At 45.5% G+C, this 22,157-nt stretch overlaps 3 protein-coding genes and 1 long non-coding RNA gene across 5 annotated transcripts; 2 read left to right on the top strand and 2 right to left on the bottom strand.

Moving 5' to 3' along the window:
- Window positions 1-478: 478 nt before the first annotated feature.
- LOC120810528 (uncharacterized) lies at window positions 479-1,256 on the bottom strand. The gene is made up of 2 exons (XR_005710242.2): window positions 1,024-1,256; window positions 479-614 (listed from the first exon to the last, which is right to left on the bottom strand). It is a non-coding gene; the product is annotated as an uncharacterized LOC120810528 (long non-coding RNA).
- Window positions 608-3,131, top strand: wdr73 (WD repeat domain 73). 2 transcript variants are annotated; one of them, XM_040165126.2, is made up of 8 exons: window positions 608-742; window positions 1,035-1,102; window positions 1,250-1,335; window positions 1,417-1,505; window positions 1,707-1,774; window positions 1,976-2,149; window positions 2,257-2,604; window positions 2,829-3,131. In XM_040165126.2, exons 1-8 carry the CDS (start codon window positions 672-674, stop codon window positions 3,053-3,055), a joined length of 1,131 nt encoding a protein of 376 aa, XP_040021060.2. In that variant the 5' UTR covers window positions 608-671; the 3' UTR covers window positions 3,056-3,131. The 2 variants fall into 2 exon arrangements, with proteins under 2 accessions (XP_040021060.2, XP_040021059.2); XM_040165125.2 differs by having other exon boundaries at window positions 1,035-1,162.
- Window positions 3,132-4,549: 1,418 nt separating this feature from the next.
- Window positions 4,550-11,683, bottom strand: plekhf2 (pleckstrin homology domain containing, family F (with FYVE domain) member 2). The gene is made up of 2 exons (XM_040165128.2): window positions 11,508-11,683; window positions 4,550-7,176 (listed from the first exon to the last, which is right to left on the bottom strand). The coding sequence occupies exon 2, from the start codon at window positions 7,163-7,165 to the stop codon at window positions 6,431-6,433; it is 735 nt and encodes a 244-aa protein (XP_040021062.1). The 5' UTR covers window positions 7,166-7,176; window positions 11,508-11,683; the 3' UTR covers window positions 4,550-6,430.
- A 156-nt stretch (window positions 11,684-11,839) lies between these two features.
- On the top strand, window positions 11,840-17,965 carry LOC120810949 (beta-2 adrenergic receptor). The gene is made up of 3 exons (XM_040165982.2): window positions 11,840-14,538; window positions 14,778-14,836; window positions 16,164-17,965. Exon 3 carries the CDS (start codon window positions 16,195-16,197, stop codon window positions 17,227-17,229), a length of 1,035 nt encoding a protein of 344 aa, XP_040021916.1. The 5' UTR covers window positions 11,840-14,538; window positions 14,778-14,836; window positions 16,164-16,194; the 3' UTR covers window positions 17,230-17,965.
- Window positions 17,966-22,157: the final 4,192 nt, after the last annotated feature.

The raw sequence follows: 22,157 nt of genomic DNA, 5'->3' as shown, positions 1-22,157 counted from the left end.
TTTTTACAGATTTGTATTAATGGAAAATGAACTAAACAGTTCATTCTGATATACTAAATAAGATCAAGTTATCTGGCAGCCTATGAATTAATTAAATTGAGCTCCACTTTTCCTTCATCATTAAAGTGATAATGATGGTGTCGTCGTGGTGCAGGGGTTAGAGAAGGTGTGCTGGGAAGCACAGGGTTGTTGGTTCGATTCCAGGCTGCCCCATGTTCCATGTCGAAGTGTCCCTGAGCAAGACACCTAATCCCTAATTGCTCCCCGGGCAAAAATGTGAAAAATGCCATGGGTTTAAAGTGTAATGTAAGTCGCTTTGGATAAAAGCGTCTGCTAAATGACCTGTAATGTAATGTAATGTAATGTAATGATAATATTCAGACATTATTCTACGTAAAACATGTTGGTACTTCATGTATGTATTTGTATTTTAGTACTTGTCCTATTTAATACACTATTCCCGTAATAATAATCCTCTGGTAGTTGAACATTTAATGTAGAAAACTGTTAAAAGGTAAAACAATTCCCTCTTTAAACAATAAATATATAAATGAATCCGGTAGCTTCCGTCCAGCAGGCGGCGCTGTTTCCGGTTGGATCAACCACTGAAGCAGCTGCAGAAGAAGAAATCCCGGAAGTGAACAGATGAACGGATTTGGACCGAAGCGGCAATGAGAAGCGAGATGGAAGCGACCGACTTCCAGGATGCTTTGGACGACTGGTTCATGGAGTCCATGAAGACGTGAGAAGAGTTTGAACCGTTTCCTTCAGTCCGGCTTTTATTAAGTTATGAAACCTGACGATGAATCTTCCCATTAAATGCATTACGATCTGTAGAGTGGATTATATTGCTAAGAAAAATAAACCGTATTCCATAGTTACGGTGTGTTTACTTGTCCCTGAAGTAGCGCATCATTAATACAACCTTCAAATGTGAATATAGACTTAACTCAAGCTAACAATGGCGCGTACATCTGGAAATATTAGTGTAATGTTGTAAAAGTGTGTAGATAACGTGCTTACTCTTGTTGTAGGTACAAAGACCTCCATGTGTATCAGCTGGAGGATCCCACTCAGGTGCTGGAGTGGACCTCAGGGAAGAGTGAGTTCATTAAATACAGAAAATATTACACTTCAAAAACCTCTCAATGCAAATTCAAAAGTAAGCAGACTGTATTTGTTTCTCTTGTAATAATAATGTTTTGCGAGCGTTGCATGTGAACGGTAATGAAGCTCTTTGTGTTTCCAGCCGTGTGCGTCGCAGGATTCCATCCCTCTAAGAATGAAATCCTCCAGCTGCTTTTGCCTCGGAAACTGTTGGCTGATGAAAATAAGGTAAGAGAGATTATTGCACACGTGCAAACACAACGTCCTTATGTGGGTTAATGCCTCTAATCTGTGTGCTGTTGTGTTCAGGGTCTCTGTGCAGAGCGGGACTTCAAAGTAGTCCACGGTGGGTTCACGGACGGTCCGGTCCGCTGCCTCACTCACGTCCCAGGAACCAGGCGAGTTTCCCTCCGTTTATTCGTTATAAGCTTGTGCTTTTATTCTGAAAGCCACATTTAGTGTGTGTGTTTGTGTGTGTGTGTGCAAACAAATAGAAAGTATACACGGACAGATATTGTACACAATATGCAAACTCATTTAGATGTAATTTAGTAAAACTTTGAAGTGTTTCCTGGATTCACGTCACGCTGTTCCTGCAGGTGCATCGTCACCAACGACGGGCTGACCTCCGACCTGCAGGTGTGGAGCGTGGGAGGAGACGACAGCGGTTAGTTCCAGTCAACAGAAGATAATTTGACGTTGAAGTTTCCAGAATACAAAACAATTTAAAATGAAATAGGAAAAGTAATAATATACATTATCTCGTAAACTTTAATAAAACAGGTCATAGTATAGAAAGTCAATAAGAAATGCCTAAAATTCATAATATAATGTGGAATAAAAACTGCGTCTCTTCGTCCAATGACAGACGCGATCAAGTTGACGGGGCGTGTCAAGGGGAGGAGTAACCAGAGGAGGAGGAGCTTACCAGGCGCAGTCTGCAGGGTCGCGGCTACACGCTCCTCTCAGGTTCTTCACGGCGCTGCGAGCGGCGACGTGCGTCTGACTGAGCTGACCTCGGGTCAGGTCCTCTACACGCTGGGTAACGCTCGCAGTTACACGTAACAAGAGTTTATGAACCCGTGACGGTAAAACATTCCAGCGCAGCGTCTGTCTGCGTGGCCATAACGCTCTGTGATGAACGCACAGAGACGGACTCGGACGAACCTCTGAGCTCGTTGCGTTTCGTGGGCGACGCGGTCTTCCTCGCCGGTTGCTCCAACGGGAACGTCTACGTGGCCGACACCCGGACTCCCGCCCCGCCTCGGCTCCACCCCCCACCGACGTCCCCGGGTGACCCCGCCCTCTGGCAGACGGAGGCGTCCCCTGGCGGCGCCGTCGTCAGGCTGTCGGCGTGCGGGCGGGCCGTGGTGTCCGACACGAGGAGCCCCGGGGGGGCCGCCGGCCGGGCTCGGCTGGAGGTCCCGCCGGGGGGCCGTGGCCCGGAGGGGGGCGTGTCGTGGGCCCCGGCGCTGGACGGCTGCATCGCGGTGTCGGGTGAGTTTAACCAGCTAGTTAGCTTAGCATAGGGACTGGAAACAAAGGGAAGGGTTAGCTTTGTCCCGTACAAAGGCAAACATTGACTTGTATAAAAATGAAGCTAGAGAGAAAAGTTGCTCATATAAACTTTTGCTACGATCTTATTTATTACAAATCCACACATTTTTGGATCAACCTCCCAGACGTGACCCGTCAGTTCGATTCCCCGTCTCTCCGTGCAGGTTTCGGTGCAGCCGTCCGGATCTACGACACCTCGGCCTGGCCGACTGAGCCACGGGACGTCCCGCCGCTGTTTGAGCACCGCGGGCACGCCGTTTCTTCACAGCCCGCTGCCGCCGCCGTCCTCGTCACCGCCCACGTCTGGCACCCCGAGCGGCCTCGGACGCTGCTCTCCGCCGCCTCGGACGGGTCGGTCCACCTGTGGGACTGGATCGACGGGTCACAGTGAAGAACGGAACATCAAAGTCCAATGAGAAGAGAAAGATTAAAGAGGGATGAAAATAAAGTTTGTAATGAAAATGTAACGAAAGGAGCCTGAGTTCATTCATGAGTCACTGTTCAATATTCTCTGGAGGTCAAAAAGGTCACGAAAAAGTCTAGAAAGTGTCCAAACAATAAATGTCCTTTCAACAGATAAATCCAATGCATGAAGCATAATTTAATGATATTTCTAATATTTATTCTGGGAATATCATAGGGATTCGTCTACTATAATAAAGGTTCAATATTTTAAAACCTGAATATATATATATTCAAGTTTTAAAATATTGGACCTATATATATATTATATATATATATATATATATATATATATATATATATATTTTATATATAATATATATTTTATATATTATATATATATATATATATATTTTATATATAATATATATTTTATATATTATATATATATATATAATATTTCACTAAAGCCACCATTGTATTCCTGACAGAGGAAAAAGTTAGTCTCTCTCACACACACACACACACAATGCAACAACATGTTAAGCTTTTTAATGCAATTTGTTAACCAATTATATGGAAATATGACCAAATAAAATGTAACTTTACCTAAACTCATTACAATATGTACGCAGGTCCAGTCTTCTTATGGACATTATGGGGAAATGTTGAATATTAAACCTTTAATCTAAATAAAAGTGTAATCACACTCTCATCGGTAGAAGAACTTTTGGCCTCAGAGGAAAATGAATATATTTGAAGAGAAGCAGTTCTGTGGAAATTGTAACACTTCATAACTGCTGCAGAAAATGTGACCGCTGAGTGACCTTCATCATCATCATCATCCAGCAGTTGTGTAATGTATGATTAACATGCCTTTAAAATAACCTGTGTGATTACTGCTATTATCCTCCATTAGCTCACCCAACCGCCAAATCCTCTTCATTTACAGTCATTTTAATATTTAAAGCAGTGACTCACTGTGGAAACATTTTGAATCCATGTGAGATAACGTCTGCAAACTATCTTTTATTAAAGATATTTAGAAGCTAACGTTTAATATTTATCTAAAGTACTGTTTTGGATGCAGGACTGTTTTGTTAGCATTACTATTTTTACTTAATTAAAATAATTTTAATTTCCTTTGCCAACCGTGCCTATATATATATATATATATATATATATACACACACATATACACACAGTGTGTGTGTGTGTGTGTGTAAAGTAAATAGTTCTTAGTTATATATTCAAGTGTTAAATCACATTCATTTAGTTTGTGCGATTTATGTCTAAAGGTTATTTTATTGATCATTCTTTTGTTCTCTCAGACATTCATTATTGTTTTTAGTTATGATTAAAAATCCAAAGAAATAGTCAAGCAATCCCAGTTTGTTGGATTTTAGATTAAGTCTAGTTGGTAAAAAGATTTTTTCTCTTAACTTAAACAGACCTGAATTAAGAAAACACCAAAACACCTCCGTTCTGTAAGCAAAGCATTTATATATAATATATACTCAAAGATTTCTGAAGGAATTAGTATCAAACAATGATATTCTGGGTTACATTCTGATTCAAGCCCTTTTTGTTTACAAAATACAAGATAAAACTAAAGAGAAAAAATGACAACAAAGACAAAACATTAAACAACAAATCAACAAAACAACATCCCGTTTACACACTCGACTCAATGAAATGCAGCTGTAATTTGTGGTTTTCGTGCCGTTGACTTCCATTGGTTGTTATTTGAGGATCAGGAGAGGACCCGTTGACTTGCACTAATTCAGACCTCCAGCAGCTTGTAGTCGTACAGTCCGTCCCACACACACTAAACGCTGACTTTGCATCATTGCGTTGACAAGGATGGCGCTGGGCCTCGGGGGGCGGGGCTTAAGGAAACTTTGGACGACCCCCCCCAGTGAGGAGATAAGGGTGCTGGGAGCAGCACCCTGAAACACCCCTGATGTAGTTCCTCGCCATAGAGAAGTAAAGCCCCGCCCCCTTCAGTTAAAACAAACAAAGTTAACAAGAAAATTTAGTTAGAACTGAAAAGATCATTAACGTGAGGAGACAGACGGTGCGTTCATGTGCACTCTGGGAAGCCCGTAAATCCCTCCGCTTTGTGTTTATTTAGGTTTCTCAGAAGGAGCAGAAAAGCTCCAGATTTAACAAACGTTTAGTCAAATAAATTTAACAGCAAGAATTATGACACAACGTAATTTGAGAGCCGATCATAACTGTACAACAGAAACAAAACAAAACCTAATTCTGTACAAATGTACAAACAAAAACAAGGATTAAAGTCACTGAGAAAAAGTCTAAGTCATCGGAACAACTGACATGCAGTCCTCCATCGTCATCATCTTCATCAGGACAGCTGTTAGTTCTGATTCCATCAACATTAAACCTGTAAAAAGCCGATGGGATTTTAAAGAAAGTGGAGATAAAAACAGCAAAAAATAAACGTTTGAAAGCGTCAACGATGAATCCTGCAGATAATCGAGGCGGAAGGAAGGATCCATCTCTGACATCATTAAACACCTGGATTTCAATTCTCCTCTAGTGATGAAGGAGGCTCAACCATCATCTCAGCGTCGTCATGGAAACAATCAGTTGGGCTGGTCTGAGACGACTAAAGGTAAAGTAATATTATTCATAATATATAATATAGATAACGGTTGTCGTGGAGAAGAAACACGATGTAGCTCATTGTGAAAAAAAAAACCCGGCTAATATAAAGACCGGCGTCTCTCAGGAAGTGAGGCGGTAAAGCCCGCCTCCCGCTCAATTTGATTGGCTGCCTGCATCGACGACAACTTTTTACTTGGGATTTTTTGTGTGATGATTAAATCAAATATAAATAACCTGACAGACCTGATGGTAAATCAACTAAGAACTATAAAATTATACACACATTTGGCGCAAACTATTAGACTGAAACCTGCGGGGTTGAGGGGGGGGGGGCACACGGCGTGCTGGTCCATTTCCCTGGTTGAAAGCTGCTGCTGATGTTCCCTCTCTCTCTTGAGGGAGGGGGGAAGGCGAGCGGTGGATTTTCGGCTTCTACTCTGTTATTTAGAAAAATAAATCTCTACATTTTGACAAAATAGAGAAATAGAAACCGACGTCTAAAATGAATAACGAACCATCCGGAGTGACGGCGGACGAAGGGTCCAGCATGCCCCCCCGACACAAGGAGCCCTTTAGGGGGTCTGGGCAGGAAGTAATAGTTGGAGGAGGAAGGGTTCGACCGTTAGCTTCTGTAGTGACTCATCGTCCAATCAGGAGTCCCGAGACGAGAGGAGGAGGTCACGTGTATTTGGTTCGAAGTGACTCGGGCAGAGAAGAACAGGAAGAAGGATCCTCAGTCGCTGCTGTCGTCATCGTCGTCGTCGTCCGACATGTTGTGGAACTTTGACCCCAGGCGGCCGAGGGAGTCCGAGCGCGCCGCCGCCCCCTCCGCCGTCAGCTGCACGAAGCAGAACTCGCAGACGCGCACGGGCTTGGAGGACTGGCTGGGCAGCAGGTGCTTCCTCTCCGAGCACGGCCCGCACACCACGAAGCCGCACTTCCTGCAGTGGTGGCGCCGGCTGACCGGCGTGAACTTCACCTTCTGGCAGCGCATGCACACCGTGGCCTCCGAGTCGGGCACCCACACGGCGGCGTGCTCGCCCGTGGGCGCCTTGCCGCTCTTCAGCAGCAGGTCCTCCACGCACTTGCCGATGTGGTTCATCCACTCGGACTTCTCAGTGGCGGTGGCGGCGTACACGGCGAAGGACTTGGTGGGCGTCTTGATGAGCCAGCCGTTGCGCAGGTCGCCCTCGTCCGGCACCTTGTCGATGGTGACGCTCTCCAGCGGGATGATGTGCTGCTTGTTGTACTTCTTCTTCTGGATCATGATGTTGCCGTAGACCAGGATGTCGTTGAAGAGGAAGAACTGCCGCGCTTTGGGCTTCTTGCGGCACAGCTTGGTGAGGACGCCCTCGCCGATCAGCACGCGGCCGGGGATGGCGAGCGGCTGGCCGGCGGCGCCGAAGCAGCCCTCCACCACCGCGATGCGCTTGGAGTTGGCCTCGCTGTTGGCAAGCCGGTCCACCATCTTCAGCTCACCTGGAGACGCAGAGAGAGATCAGACTTCTCTGAAAACACCCGAAGACACAGAGGCTGCATTCGAAGGGAAGACTGAAGAACACCGAGAACACGCTGCACGCCTAAAACCTGAGCAGAGCCTGAACGCATCACAAGCAACTGAAGCGCCATTGGTTAGCTCTTAGCGGTAAGCTAACATTGCTAGCTCCTTGAATAACTTCAACCTGACTAGTTGCCAAAACAAATCGAATGAATATCATTATTGATTCGTTGTGTCGCGCAATTATTACGTCACTCAATGAGTTGCGGAGATGCGCGCGGAGCAGAGATAAAAAGGCGAACCGACAGAGGAAAGAAGTGTCCCTGAGCCTGAAGACACCAAACCCCTAATTGCTCCCCAGGAAAAATGTAAAAAGCCACGGGTTAAAAATGTAATGTAGGTCGCTTTGGATAAACGCATCAGCTAAATGACCTGTAATGTGATGTTTTTGACGTGAGGAAAATAAAGAGCCTCCAGCAGGCAACAAGCTAGCGTTAGCTCGCTAACAACGACAGTAAAGCAGTTAGCACGACTAAGACACGTTTTTGTTCACTCGCCTCTTTTGGATTTATTTTTCAATCCGTTGTCTTGTTTATATTTTTGGTTATTGTTGACCAATGTATTTGTGTGTGTTGTACCTTTTAGTGCTGTCACATACGGTAGTGTACATACTGTGGGTTTTACGGTAGTAGGTGTTATAAGTGTTACACTGTGATCCATTAAACCAGCGCGGCAACTAAGACGCCTTTAATACATTTATTTACAAATGCCATTTGAAATTCATCTCATAGCACGTGGTTGTTTTTTAGCTGTACTTAGATGGGGTGTATACATTTATACACTTTGAGTGTCGTCTGTGAGTGTAGAGAACAAATTCTGACGTTAAATTTTCTGATTTGTATTTTTCTTTATTTTTATAAATTCTTATCTTCAAGGAGCAACTTGTACTTTCTGAAGTATTTTTGCAATGTGAATTTGCAGCTCTGTTTTAGAATGAAGGGTTAAAAAGTGGTTTAATGTTGTTTTTAATCGATTAATCAATTATCAAAATAATCTTTAGTTGCAGCCCTAAACCTGACAATTAAGGTGTGTTCACCATCTTGGACGGACTAGGAGATCTATATTTGAAGAACACGGCACTGAAACATAAAAACTAACTAAAAGGTTTCACTTCTTCTATAAAGACACCGGGCGGCAGTGGGAGTAATGTGACCCTGGTAACCACCGGTAACCACGGTTAACCCCCGGCAACGCAACAAGCCTGTCAGGCGCTTTGGTCTCTCGTCCGTCTCGACACAAACCGCAGAGCTAAATGAACGCTAAGTCGCCGGTAGATGCCCAGTGATCTGCACACAGACCCCGAGGGGAACACAGCCGGCAGAACCCAACCGCAGTCATCACAGGCAGAGTGGCATCCACCCAAGAGGAAAATAGACTGTATGTTTGTACATACACAAAACTAATATTTTATTACTTCTACAAGTGCACGTTGTTTTTCTTTTTCAAAGGTCAATATTTAAAATTTTTTAAAAAAAACAACATTTAAGAGGACTTAAACGATGAATTTGTTATCTTATAAAGGTTAGACAAGCTCAATCACTATTTGTTATTATGCTCATAGTATGAATCCAGCAGCTTTTATCCAACAACACGAGCCGCAGAGATGCTTCCGTTGATTTTGAACAATTCAGAAAAAGAGCAGAGGCACAAAATGAAAAGGCTGTTTGTTGGTGGTTCTGAATCCGAATCAGAGTGAAAGAGTAAAGCCTCATTGTCGATTATTAATGATTTACTTTAGAATATTCTAAATAATATCTTAAAATCATCGGTTCAAAGGGTTACTCAAAGTTACTAAAAACCATTGATTTTTTAAATAATCCTTTATTGACGGTTGTAAAAGAATATGAACTCAAGTGGTTTGTAGTATTTCTGTAGCAGCTTTTCTTAATTGTTTATAGAATGTTCCTGTGTTCATAACGTCCCGTCAAGCTTCACCGTGAGAAGTTCAGTAAAACACGGACCTGAACAGCCCCACAAACCTGCCGGTAACCGTGGAAACCGTCCTCTTTGCAAGACAAGCCTGGATCGGCCGTAATGTTTTTCTCAAATATGTGTTTGTGCTGAAGATGTTGTTCTGCTTAGCAACCAGCAGGAGGCGCTTATCCTGCCTAGCAACCGCTGCGTTCACCTCCTCCCAGTACACATTCATTCCAACATGTCACCACGTACTAACATACAAAGTAACCCTCCACCCGATGGAAGGTTAAGGCCTTACTGGTTCTGGAGTTTCTACTGGGAGTCCTGACGGGACGCATGAGGGAAGAACAATGTTGAGTTTCTCACATAATGTTTTCGGCCCAAAGACACGGAGGTTTTCTTATTTAATGCGATTTAGAGCGTGATGGTCGCCGCTAAGACACAAGTAAGAGAACACGTGTTCATATGTGGAGAAGACGTGTCGTCGTCCTCAGCGTTTCTCTCTGAATGAGAAGCAAAATAAAGAAGTGAAAGTGGGACTTACTACGACACAAGCTGTTGTTAAATAAGCGTTGCAGCCAGATTGAAAGCAGAAGTGTCCGTATGTGGCAAGTCCTCAGGGACGGCCCTTATTAGGGCCTCCACTGCTTATATCCAAGAAGCCAATCACACACAAGCGCAATCGAATGAAGCGCTCCCCGCTCCATTTACCTGAGAACCACCTGACGCGTCACACGGAAAGTAACCTGCTCCTCTTACGCGTCTAATCTGCATCCATTTATAAACAGGCACATGTTGGATTATGTGTTGGATGACAGGAGGGAGAAGAACCTGGAGGGGGGGGGATTATCCGACAAGTAGTTCTCTTCTCGCGGCCTAAACCGGTTTAGTTGTGGCAGAACTGGTTCCACAGCACGACACGAGCGCCGGACTCTTCAGTCTGGAGGTTTCTTGACTCTCTCTGATCTCTGTTCTTAAATCCCCGTTAATTGATTATCTGAAGATGTAAAGTGAGTGAAAAGCAGCTCACTTTTCAGCCCAACATGAAACACAAACAGTATTATCAGTACAATTATAAAATAAATATCCGGTAGTCAGGGCTCATAAACCAGGAAGGTCACAGGTTGGATGCCCGTTACTGGCTAAGCAACCAGGTGAGTCACGTGGGACAGCGGTTACGTCATTAAAGGCCTCAGGCAGCAGCTTTAAAACAGAAACTGACCCCTACAGGGTGGTTTCAGTCTCATTACCACAAGCACTTCAATGCAGCGACGCCTCATTGCACGTTTATTGTCCGGTTAGGTAAGAGCTTTGACATCAAATAAACATTAAGGGGTCATTAAAACACAGCCACAGTGCTGCAAAAAAACAAGAATATAATTAAAGAAAGAGGAAAATGGAATATAAATTAGATACTGTAGTAGTAATAGTACTACTAAACTAATAGTAAGTAGAACTAAATAAAGCATTTCCATATTTTTATGTCTAACAAGCCTTATGTGTGTAATTTGTTTTTTTCCAATAAAATGATTGGAAATGAAAAAAACAAACTGATTAGAAAGCCTGTTTTAGGTCAGATTAAAGCCAGCTGGGTAAACTAAATGTGAACGACCTTTGACCTTTGGCCCAAACACACGAGAGAGTTCCAGTGAAAAGGCCTTCAGACAAATCTGACCTCGAGTTAAAACAGCCTACTTAAACGGTGGAAAGGTCACCTGAGACCTTACTGCTTACCTGTGCAGTGGCGTGCAGGTGGGCGGGGCGCACAGACACTCAACTTCGCCGTAACGTTACTTTGAAAAGTACTCATTAGTACTCACAATCCACACGAATGGTGCGTTTTAGTCCGTCGAGAAGTGTCGTAATTGACCAAACTATAACGCTTTTAACACACCGAGCGAAGAGAGAGGCACGTAAAGTCATCGCGAGTTAACGTCTCAGTTTATAGACATAAATATTCACACTTTCGGCCAACAACATTATCTGAAGTCTCCTCGTGGACTTTCAGAGTTATCGACCAACTTTGACGTCAGTTAGCCGCGCTAGCAAAGCTGTTAGCATGCCAAAACTCATTCGTTGCTACTTGCATCGAAGCTACGCGATATTCTGACGCCCCCCCATACACATCCGGGTATCTCCACCTCAAAGTTGACACCTTTAAAGAAGCGTGAAGGAAGTGAAGGACTTCAACCCCGCTAGCTTCTGTGAGCTAGTTAGCCGTTAGCATGAATGGGGAAAAGTAGCAGCGACACACGGAGGGAGCTTCAAGCTAGCCTTTAGCATCGAGTGGCATAACTGCGGCAAAGTTTGTAAAGTAGAGAAAGAATAGACTTACACACGCGACGGCTGCTCTGTCGCTCCGATGGCTTTAGTCGGCGACCTGACGCCCGGTTGTAATTCCAGATAGTGGCTGTGAAGCAGTGCCTCTCCCCCCTTCAGAGACCGCAGACAGCGACCGCGGCTGGAAGCTCCGACCGACCAAACGGACGACAACATGGCAGCGCCGCGTTCAGGGCACACGCTGGACAGTCGGGAAATACGAGTACTCAGCTGCTCGCTTCGATGTAGTAGGATATCAACGTCGGTGCTCTTTTTTTAACAACTCTAATCTCACGCTCAAACTTTTACGTAATCCAAGCAACGTAAAACAACAACAAGGGAAGGGGTATTGAAATATTTGACATCCCTTTTGGGGTATTTTTATTGGCTATATGGTAAAAGCATACATTGCGCAGTGGGTCAGAGTTAAGTTTTAGTATTTCTATTTATAAAAGTTTGTAATTCATAATAATTAATATCTTATTTTGTAGCTCTCGTCGACACATTTCAAATGTAGTAACATGTTCTCATTTCCCGGACGAGCAGTATTTCAGCAGTGTTTATTTTATTCCGGCTAATAACATTATATCGGTGGAAAAACATTAACCAAAGTATTTGCACCGATCAGCAACAAGAATTATACATTTATTTATTATTTGAGTCCAGGGCTCTCAAGTTTTCAAGTAAACTTGGAGTGAGATTTTGTCGGGGGGGTCGGACCGGAGTCCGACTTCTTGTTGTGAGGAATTGGATGTGTGGCGTGAGTGAGAGCCCTGTTTAAATCAGGGAGCAAATACTTCTGTAGAGGTTTGCTTTACCGCCCTTCTTCTCGAATGACTAATAAGAACTTCTAATCCTCCGATGTGGGAGCAGCACTGTGAAGATCAAGATCTCTTTTTGATAAATAACTCGGCGCGTTGGGACAGATCTCCTCGCGTTTCTCGCGGGAGTGAAGGAGCAGAAGTTCTTCACTGCGTCCTGACGCATCGGAGCGAGTCCCAACAAGCGGCACCAAATGCTCTGCTCACTTATTCCCACGCCCCGTGAACGCAGCGCACTGGGTGGAGACCTGATCCCGGATCGGAGGAGAACAGGACCCGCTGCGGCCTCAAATTACGCCAAACTACAGTCAAATAAAGAGCCACGCGGCCTCCTCTTCGCTTTCTCTCAGTGGTGTTTTATTCTCCGTCACCTGGACACAAATACAATGTATTAAAAAGTGGCAAGTTGTGCAGAGAGCGCATCTCCTCAGGTGCGTCTGAATGACCTCGGTGGTATTTTCGCATAATTCCGATTAAAACAAAAGAAAACTCACCATGTTGTCTGCATTGGAGCCGCACAATTTAGTTACGCACGCACGCACACACACACCAAACCGGAAGTGACCGCCGTGCTAAAGTTTTCATCACGCTGGTTAAAGCTCTATTTTGTTGGATAACAGAAACCACTTAAATTCCAATGGGGAATCTGTCGATGAAAGCTTTTGTATTTTTCTTGTTTCAGTCTTGATTAACATCTTTTTCCACTTGATTATGTGATTATTCACTTCAACAAGTATTTTCTTCTGGTTTTATATTCCTCCATATTAAGAGAAGACACCTTAGTTTTCTTATATGAAAAGAAGACGTCTTATTTCCCACTATAAAAATGATAAAACATATAAAACACACAGCTGTCCATTTCCCTACTGGGTCTCGTTGTGCCCGCAAAATTTCACCTGAATTCTTTTATTATTATTATTTTACTGTATTTTCGTCCAGTAGAGGATGTTTTGAACCTCCAGGTGGACGTCAATCGCTGTTTTCTGTTGTCATGGCAACGGTGAAATGATTCTGCGTCTTTGCTCAGTAATAAAATCTATTCTGAAGATGTGATGGTGTGTGTCTGTGAAATTGTGTGTGTGTTCTTTCCGTGGATGCAGTGGGTTCTTCCTCATCACACCTGCTACTTCAGCTGTCCGCTCCCAAAATGTGACCGTGTGTGCAAAATAATAACGGTGATGATTTGTTTTGTTCTCCAGCCGTCTCACTGACTCAAAGGAAGAGTCGACAGTTTGTTTTGTCCTATTTTAATATTTATTAATTAATTAAATATTTATTTATTATTTATTTATTTAATTTAACATTAAATAGTCAACAGGGAGAACACACACACACACACACACACACACACACAAACACGAGGGCGTCGTTAATACACATGGGGGCAAATTAATAAGTTATGAGGATTATTCCTCTCTGGTAGAATGAAAACACAAACCTGCTGCACAATCTCAAAAATAATTTGCACCATATGTTTATTTCCCTGTAAATCTACTCGGAGGAAAACGTCGGCAGGCAGGTAGGCCCCGCCTCCTCTTCATTTTAATAAACGGAGCAGTCAAAGCAGCAGACTGTGTAACTCCACAAAGGTGGACCTCGTTTAGCAGATCCACATTCTCTGCGAAGGCAGCTGGAATGTTCTGGCACCACGTGCACGTTGAATTTGTCTAAACGCTGTTGTCTGTTTGTCTATACATTTAAATTCCACTTCCTTGTGACTTTTCGGTGTTTTGTGGCTCACTGACACTGCAACTGCTATGGAGCACTTTGGGTGAACGAGCTCTCCAGGTGGGAGCGGTTGATTGGGTTTTTGTTTTTAAAGATGATCAGAAAATGTGTCCCCCCCCCCCCCCCCTGCATGCGTCTCTATTGCAGTCATGCGGCATGTGATCATGTGACTGCGTTGCCTTACAAATATGCACGTAAACGTCCGGGTGATTCACGGGGAAGCCACAACGTCACCGAGGAGAAAAGGAAACTTTGAAGCCGGTCAGCAGCAGCGAGGAGCCTCTGCATGATGCAGCGAGAGGCTTCGGAGGAGGAGGGCTGCTACTCTTCAACCACCATCCTCATCCTCTGACACCCAGTGAGGGATGGGGGGGGGGGTCCTCTGTCATCAGCACCCTCAGCCAGTGGAGACACTTCGAGCGTCTCCTCGTCCACCTCCTCGCCGTCACTACAGACTCTTTGTCAGAAGGGAAATACTGAGGAGCTCGACAGACGGAAGTGAGTCGATTTGTTATTGATTTAGATTTATTCTGTTATATTCGAACTGACTGTAAGTGTGTGACTTTACCTTCTGTCATCGTGTATAAAATCTGCTTCTGGAGAGAGTCTCACTGGAATGCAGAGACGTGTAATAAGTTATTAATGATGAGTTGTGTTCAGTAATGTCACTGTCACGTGTTTAAAGTGTCCAGTGAGACGCAGAGACGAGGGTTTTATTTATCTTTTGGTCTTTTCAGCGGACGGATGGGAAGGGAAACAAAAGCTGGAGGATACGACGAGTGAAAAGACAAACACGGTACGGCAGCAGAGCCCGAAGCTGCGTCTTTGTATTTGTCTACACACAGAGAGCTACGTTTACATTTTATTTAACATTTATTTAAGAAATATGGACATTTTGACTGAACAGTATTAATAAGCAGGATATTTTAAATCAAATTGTGCTCTGTGAAAGGCTTTTAAAAGCTGGTGTAAATGTTGCTGATCCTCAACACTAAATAAGCAAGCTGGCTGTTAAATATTTATAAAATTAGATTCATTGACGGATGTTTGGGACCCGCTTCAACCGGATTAAAGACGCCCCCATGGCCAGCTGTGATTTGTTTACTACGTCAGCTGTTTTTGAAGGCCGGATTATGATGTCATCTGTCCTCCTGCTGATGTTGGTAGAGTCCACCATCCATCCATCATCCATCCATCCTCCTTCCATCATTGGATGCGTCATCCATCATCTATCCATCATGCATCAATTTTACATCATCTATCCGTCATCACTCATCTTTCATCCATCAACAACCCATCCAGCTGTCCATCATCCATCCATCATCCATCACCCATCCATTTCACATTATCTATCTATCCATTACCCATGCGTCACACATCCATCATCCCTCCATCCATCATCATGCATCCTTCATCCAACCATCAACAACCCATCCATCATCATGCATCCAACCATCAACAACCCATCCATCATCATGCATCCTTTATCCAACCATCAACAACCCATCCATCATCATGCATCCTTCATCCAACCATCAACAATCCATCCATCATCATGCATCCTTCATCCAACCATCAACAACCCATCCATCATCATGCATCCAACCATCAACAACCCATCCATCATCATGCATCCTTTATCCAACCATCAACAACCCATCCATCATCATGCATCCTTGATCCAACCATCGACAACCCATCCATCATCATGCATCCAACCATCAACAACCCATCCATCATCATGCATCCTTCATCCAACCATCAACAACCCATCCGTCATCATGCATCCAACCATCAACAACCCATCCATCATCATGCATCCAACCATCAACAACCCATCCATCATCATGCATCCTTCATCCAACCATCAACAACCCATCCATCATCATGCATCCAACCATCAACAACCCATCCATCATCATGCATCCTTCATCCAACCATCAACAACCCATCCATCATCATGCATCCTTTATCCAACCATCAACAACCCATCCATCATCATGCATCCTTCATCCAACCATCAACAACCCATCCATCCATCCATTACTCTCTCTTTGCTCCTTTTATTTGTGGTAAAAACACCAGTTGTGTGACTTTAGTGTCTCTGTTGCTTTTAACTTCAGGTTACCATCGTTGCAGCGTCGGGTTCAGCCGATGATCGGTACCGGCACTCCGACCGTCATGGACCAAACCGAACCGGCGCGCTGCACCGTGTGCTGCTGCACTCTGGCCAACAGAGTCCTCATGGTGGTCTTCATGGCGCTGCTGATCCTCGCCATCTTGTTCGGCAACCTGGTGACTCTGGCGGTGGTTCTCGGGACCAAACACTTCCACACGCCGCAGGGGTACCTGAAGGCGTCCCTCGCCGTCGCCGACCTGGCGGTGGGGATGTTCGTGGTGCCGCTCTCCGTCTACGCCGAGGTCCACCTCATGGCGACCGACTCGGCGCCGGAGTGGACCTTGCATAACTCGCAGTCGGCGAGTTTCCACCCGTGCAACGTCATCGGCCCCGTCTTCGCCGGCTGCACCCTGGTCTCCATCACCACCATTTTCCTGCTGACCATCGAGAGGAGCATCGCCGTGTTGAGGCCGCTGCACAAGGGCTCCGTGATCACGCGGAAAAGGACTACGATCCTCATCGTCCTCTCCTGGGTGGGGAGCTTCTTCTTGGCGGTGTCTCCCATGGTCTTCAGCGGCGAAATCGTCCTGGAGTACAACTCCTGCAGCCGGATGTGCAACTACGCGCTGGGCACCATCGGAGAGTTCCCGAGCCCGGCCTGGAACATCCTGCTGCTCTTCCCGGTGTTTGACTTCACCCTCCTCGGTGGGACGGTGGTCATCAACGTGGTCTCAATGTCCAGCATCAGGCAGCACTCCAGGCGGAGGAAGCAGCTGGCCGAGAGGGACCACCAAAGCACCACCAAACCCACCTTCTCTGACATCAAAGCGGCCAAAACCATCGGGACGCTGACCGTGGCGTTCACCGCGTCTTTCGCCCCCATCGCCGTCTTCGTGGTCGGAAACGTTTTGGGGAATAAATGGTGCAACTTTTCCTTCTTTGCCTTCTGGATTTTAGCCACCAACAGTTGCTGGAATGTCATCATTTATAGCGTGAGGGATCAGAAGTTCAGACTTTGCGCCCACAAGCTCCTCGTGCCTTTCCGGAGAGACGATGCAACAGTGAGCTGAAATCGGACGACTCGGGTCGAGCGTCATTCAGCTGCTCACCTGTCACTCAAAGTCGTTGCTCCACACACACGTGTTGTGTTGTCGGGTTCAGGGGCGAGTCTGCATGTTTTGTGGATTGCTGTTGTGAACATACCTTGATAAAAAGCATGTTTTTAGACCAAATCTGTATCCTTATGGACTGTATCACTACATGACATCATTCACCCACGGATGACAGGAGAACCACACGCAGTGACACCCGCCGTCAGTAACTAACACTCACAGCCGCAAGAGCAATGTGGGTTAAGTGTCTTGCCCAAGGACACACGGACAGGCGGGTTAACTGACTTCTTTAAGCCATCAGACAACACATGAGAGTAAATACATGTGACATACTTATTGGAATACATTCTTATACTTAATTCTTATATTAACGTTATTCATGGAAGCATGTACATTTCATAGCGCACTTTCTTTGGAGTGAAAAGACCAAACAGATTACTTTACAAACATGGTGGCGGACTAGAAAAGAATAACTGTGTATGTAGATACAAGGAAACAAAACAAAATCCAGGTTTCCTGAAAAGGAAACTTGTTGATAATTTACTCAATGTCTTTGGATAGATCCCCTAAATACACTGTACCTTGAACACAACTTTTTGTTGAATTTGTTTAGCACATTGTTAAGTTTGGCTGAGCGACGGATAATAAATGTACACTTTGTGTTTTCAACATTAAACTGAAAGTTTGAATTTCATCTCTTTGTCTCATCGCGTCAGGTGATTGTCTCTCAAGCACGAAGCACAGCGGCCGATCATGTTAACGGTGTCAGATATCAGCACACTAGACGAGGTCGGGACGGCGTGGCTACGTGAGCTTCTGTTCTCACGCCCATGACACTGCGACGACATTTACCCGCCGCCGGTAAAATGTTGGGAAGATGGAGAAAGAAGCTGCAGATCTTTGTGTCGAAGTGACCCAGAGTTTACTGTTAGAGCATTGAAATAGAGTCAGCAGGAGGCTGTGAAGCACAAGTCGCACGAGCTCATATCAGCAGATGTGCTCAAAAAGACCATGAAAATAAACCCGTGCAGCATCTTGTGTGTTCTGATGTTCTGGGAGAAACATCAAGGCTGTCGAATTATTTCAAACACTCGATCACGGCCCTGAAAGCACATTCCTCTCGCTCTTTTATTTTCTGATTCAACACTCGACAAGCTACGACGAGTCCCGTCACAGCAGAGCGGTGACCTTCATCCCGCAGTCACCGCGGAGCGAGGACGGGAGGAAGCCGCCCATCGCCGCCAGCGGCTTCCTGTCGCGCAGGTCGACGCCGGTGACTCACAGAGGAGATGAAAGACCAAGAGCGACATTCAGCTTCAACGTGGATGAAGACGATGACTCATTCTGGGGGTCACAAGACAAGAGATCCGCTCAGGGCGCTTTTGATACGGGGAAGCCCTACGTAGAACCAGGACCGGGACCAGAACCAAGACCAAAACCAGGACCAGAACCAGGGACAGGTCCAGAACTAAAGCCAGAACCAAGACCAAGACAAGAACCCGGACCAGGGCCAGAACCAGAGCCAGGTCCGGAACTAAAGCCAGAACCAAGACCAAAACCAGGACCAGAACCAGGGACAGGTCCAGAACTAAAGCCAGAACCAAGACCAAGACAAGAACCCGGACCAGGGCCAGAACCAGAGCCAGGTCCAGAACTAAAGCCAGAACCAAGACCAAAACCAGGACCAGAACCAGGGACAGGTCCAGAACTAAAGCCAGAACCAAGACCAAGACAAGAACCCGGACCAGGGCCAGAACCAGAGCCAGGTCCAGAACTAAAGCCAGAACCAAGACCAAAACCAGGACCAGAACCAGGGACAGGTCCAGAACTAAAGCCAGAACCAAGACCAAGACAAGAACCCGGACCAGGGCCAGAACCAGAGCCAGGTCCAGAACTAAAGCCAGAACCAAGACCAAAACCAGGACCAGAACAAGGGACAAGTCCAGAACTAAAACCAGAACCAAGACAAAAAACAGGACCAGCATCAGGACCAGGGACAGGTCCAGGACCATGAGCAGAACCAGGACCAGGGTTAGAACCAGGTCAAGAACCAGGACCAAGACGAGAACCAGGAGCAGGGCCAGAACCAGGGCCAGGTCTAGAACTAAAGCCAGAACCAAGACCAAAACCAGGACCAGAACCAGGGACAGTTCCAGGACCATGAACTGAACCAGGACCAGGGTTATAACCAGGTCACAAACCAAGACCAAGACAAGAACCAGGACCAGGGCCATAACCAGGACCAGGACCAGGACCAGGAGCGAGAGGGGCGGACCCTCAGACCCCACTGCAGTGGATGAGGGGATTCCATGGAGGGGGCGATGATGATGAAGATGAACCCTAACGCAGCAGAAAGCTGAGCGAATGGACCTCCAGCACCGCGCTCTCACTTCACCGCCGAAGGATGAGAACGATGAAACAAATGAAATAGTGTTTAGAAACCGGAACAAATGGTAAAAAAAAACATCGTAGAAGACATTTTTCAATAACAAGATGTTTCCATGTTCCATAAATGCTCCTCGCAACCTCAGTGGGAGGAACGTTGGACGCAAACACACACTGTGTGTAAGAAGTGGACGTCAATCAACCGATTAACAGGAAGTCAGCAAATAAGGACTGAGGAGGCCGAAATGACGGAGTACATGGAAGAGACCTGTCAATCAGCATGTAGCCCCGCCCTAAAGCACCTCCTGCTGCAGATTATTAATATTGTTATTGAATAATTTAAAGCTTTAATCAACTTTGTTTTAAATCATCTCTCAGTCCGTTTCAATCAAATCAATGAACTAGTTCCATTGGACTTCACTTCACTCTGCTTCTTACATCCTGCAGAGACGTGAGTGACTTTCTGTGAAAAGTCTGTCTTCGTCCAACAAAGCATCCTGAGGACAAAATGATGCCAGTGACTCTCAGACGATCTTATGATTAAGATCCTGTTAGGTCACATTTACATTTCAACTGAGTGAACCTCCTGCAAGCAGACGAGGCCTCAGCGTGTGAATTCAGCTGATCAATGATCCAATCAACAACCCAACAACCAATCGATAGGGCCGGTACTGACATCCGGTGTCAACGTCTCTTCAAAATCCAGCAAAACGTTTCCAGTCTTTCTCGTTACGTGAATACCTTTCACAATAAAAGTCTGTCTTCAGAGGAAACAACTTAGTTGTGTGTATTTGAGGTGGTGAAATACTTAGTTATGTGTATTTGAGGTGGTGAAATACTTAGTCATGTGTATTTGAGGTGGTTCGGATTAAGAGGACGGAACATGTGCTGTGTATGTGCTCCAGCAACAGAGCAGCGGAGCTCCGTCCGGGTGGAGTTTGGTGAAGAAGCTCCAGCAAACAGCTCTCAGCTCTTGGAAACATCACAGAGATGTCGGGGACGGGGAGTTTCGTCAGTCATGTGTTTAATTTAAATCTGACTGACAGACTTTAAGCTGCGCCTGGTGAAGCCAAGATTACAGTCTGAGAAAGAAGCAACTCAAATATTGAGCTTGTACAACTTCTCTTTAATCTGGAAAATAAATTAAAAGGACCATAAAGCAGGGGCTGCTTTAGGGCGGGGCTACAGGCTGATTGACAGGTCTCTAACAGACCATAAAGCAGGGGATGCTTTAGGGCGGGGCTACAGGCTGATTGACAGGTCTCTAACAGACCATAAAGCAGGGGATGCTTGAGGGCGGGGCTACACGCTGATTGACAGGTCTCTAACAGACCATAAAGCAGGGGATGCTTTAGGGCGTGGCTACACGCTGATTGACAGGTCTCTAACAGACCATAAAGCAGGGGATGCTTTAGGGCGTGGCTAAAGGCTGATTGACAGGTCTCTAACAGACCATAAACCAGGGGATGCTTTAGGGCGGGGCTACAGGCTGATTGACAGGTCTCTAACAGACCATAAACCAGGGGATGCTTTAGGGCGGGGCTACAGGCTGATTGACAGGTCTCTAACAGACCATAAAGCAGGGGATGCTTTAGGGTGGGGCTACAGGCTGATTGACAGGTCTCTAACAGACCATAATGCAGGGGATGCTTTAGGGCGGGGCTAAAGGCTGATTGACAGGTCTCTAACAGACCATAATGCAGGGGATGCTTTAGGGCGGGGCTAAAGGCTGATTGACAGGTCTCTGCCGTCGTGTTTCCCGTGGCGAACAGGCTCTGTGGTTAACAGAACTCCATGTTTTACTTCACATCAAAGGGAGGCTTGACTGTGATTGGCCGATGCAGCTTCCTTCGCCGGGTGACATTGTGTGGTAGTTAAAGTCTGTCCCCTAAACGCAGTGAGTTTGTCTATAAGTCTATAAGACGAGTTCAGTGCAGAACCTTTTACATCTTTCAGATGTGTTTCATAGATTTTTGTGGCTTTGAAACACCAAACAATGAAGGATCATTGCAGCTCCCCCCTGGAGGGAGCTGCTATTCATCTGGGAGGCAGCATTGATCAAGTGGCAGAAGGAGACTCTGTTAAACCAGCAGCCATGGAGAGTCTCTGAAGAGCATCGTGCTGCTGGTTCGATTCCAGCGATCCATAAATCTCACAGAGCAACGATTCTTCTCCTTCTTCCAGTCTGAGGGACAAAGGTGTGAGACGCAAAGTGGCTTCTCAGAGGCGATCGCTCCCTTCAAGTGAAACCAGAAGAGATCAGTTGTTCAAATACTAATGCAATTATTATTAATGCAACTAGTATTTTACACCCAAGTATAGATAAAAACACAAGATACGTTGTATTCACAGTAGTACAACTTTGAATAAATGAATCAAACTGCTGGCGACCTCCAGCAGATGTTCAGCTCTTCTTCACTTTTCCTGCTTCACTTTCTCAACTCAGTTTTTTTTAGAGTCGCAGTCCCGATATTTTTGCTGTAGATTTCCAAATGATTTTA

Source organism: Gasterosteus aculeatus, chromosome 20, assembly GCF_964276395.1.
Source record: "Gasterosteus aculeatus chromosome 20, fGasAcu3.hap1.1, whole genome shotgun sequence".
NCBI classification, from domain to species: domain Eukaryota; kingdom Metazoa; phylum Chordata; class Actinopteri; order Perciformes; family Gasterosteidae; genus Gasterosteus; species Gasterosteus aculeatus.
Note: the sequence above shows the minus strand (reverse complement) of the source record. Positions and strands in the feature narration are given on the sequence as shown.

Excerpts from the sequence above, each read along its gene's own strand:
- LOC120810949 (XM_040165982.2), top strand. The coding sequence starts at position 16,195 with ATGATCGGTACCGGCACTCCGACCGTCATGGACCAAACCGAACCGGCG.
- wdr73 (XM_040165125.2), top strand. The coding sequence starts at position 672 with ATGAGAAGCGAGATGGAAGCGACCGACTTCCAGGATGCTTTGGACGAC. Across the intron at positions 1,163-1,249 it reads CTCTCAATGCAAATTCAAAA|CCGTGTGCGTCGCAGGATTC; the intron begins GTAAGCAGACTG and ends TTGTGTTTCCAG. Across the intron at positions 2,605-2,828 it reads CGGCTGCATCGCGGTGTCGG|GTTTCGGTGCAGCCGTCCGG; the intron begins GTGAGTTTAACC and ends CTCTCCGTGCAG.
- plekhf2 (XM_040165128.2), bottom strand. The coding sequence starts at position 7,165 with ATGGTGGACCGGCTTGCCAACAGCGAGGCCAACTCCAAGCGCATCGCG.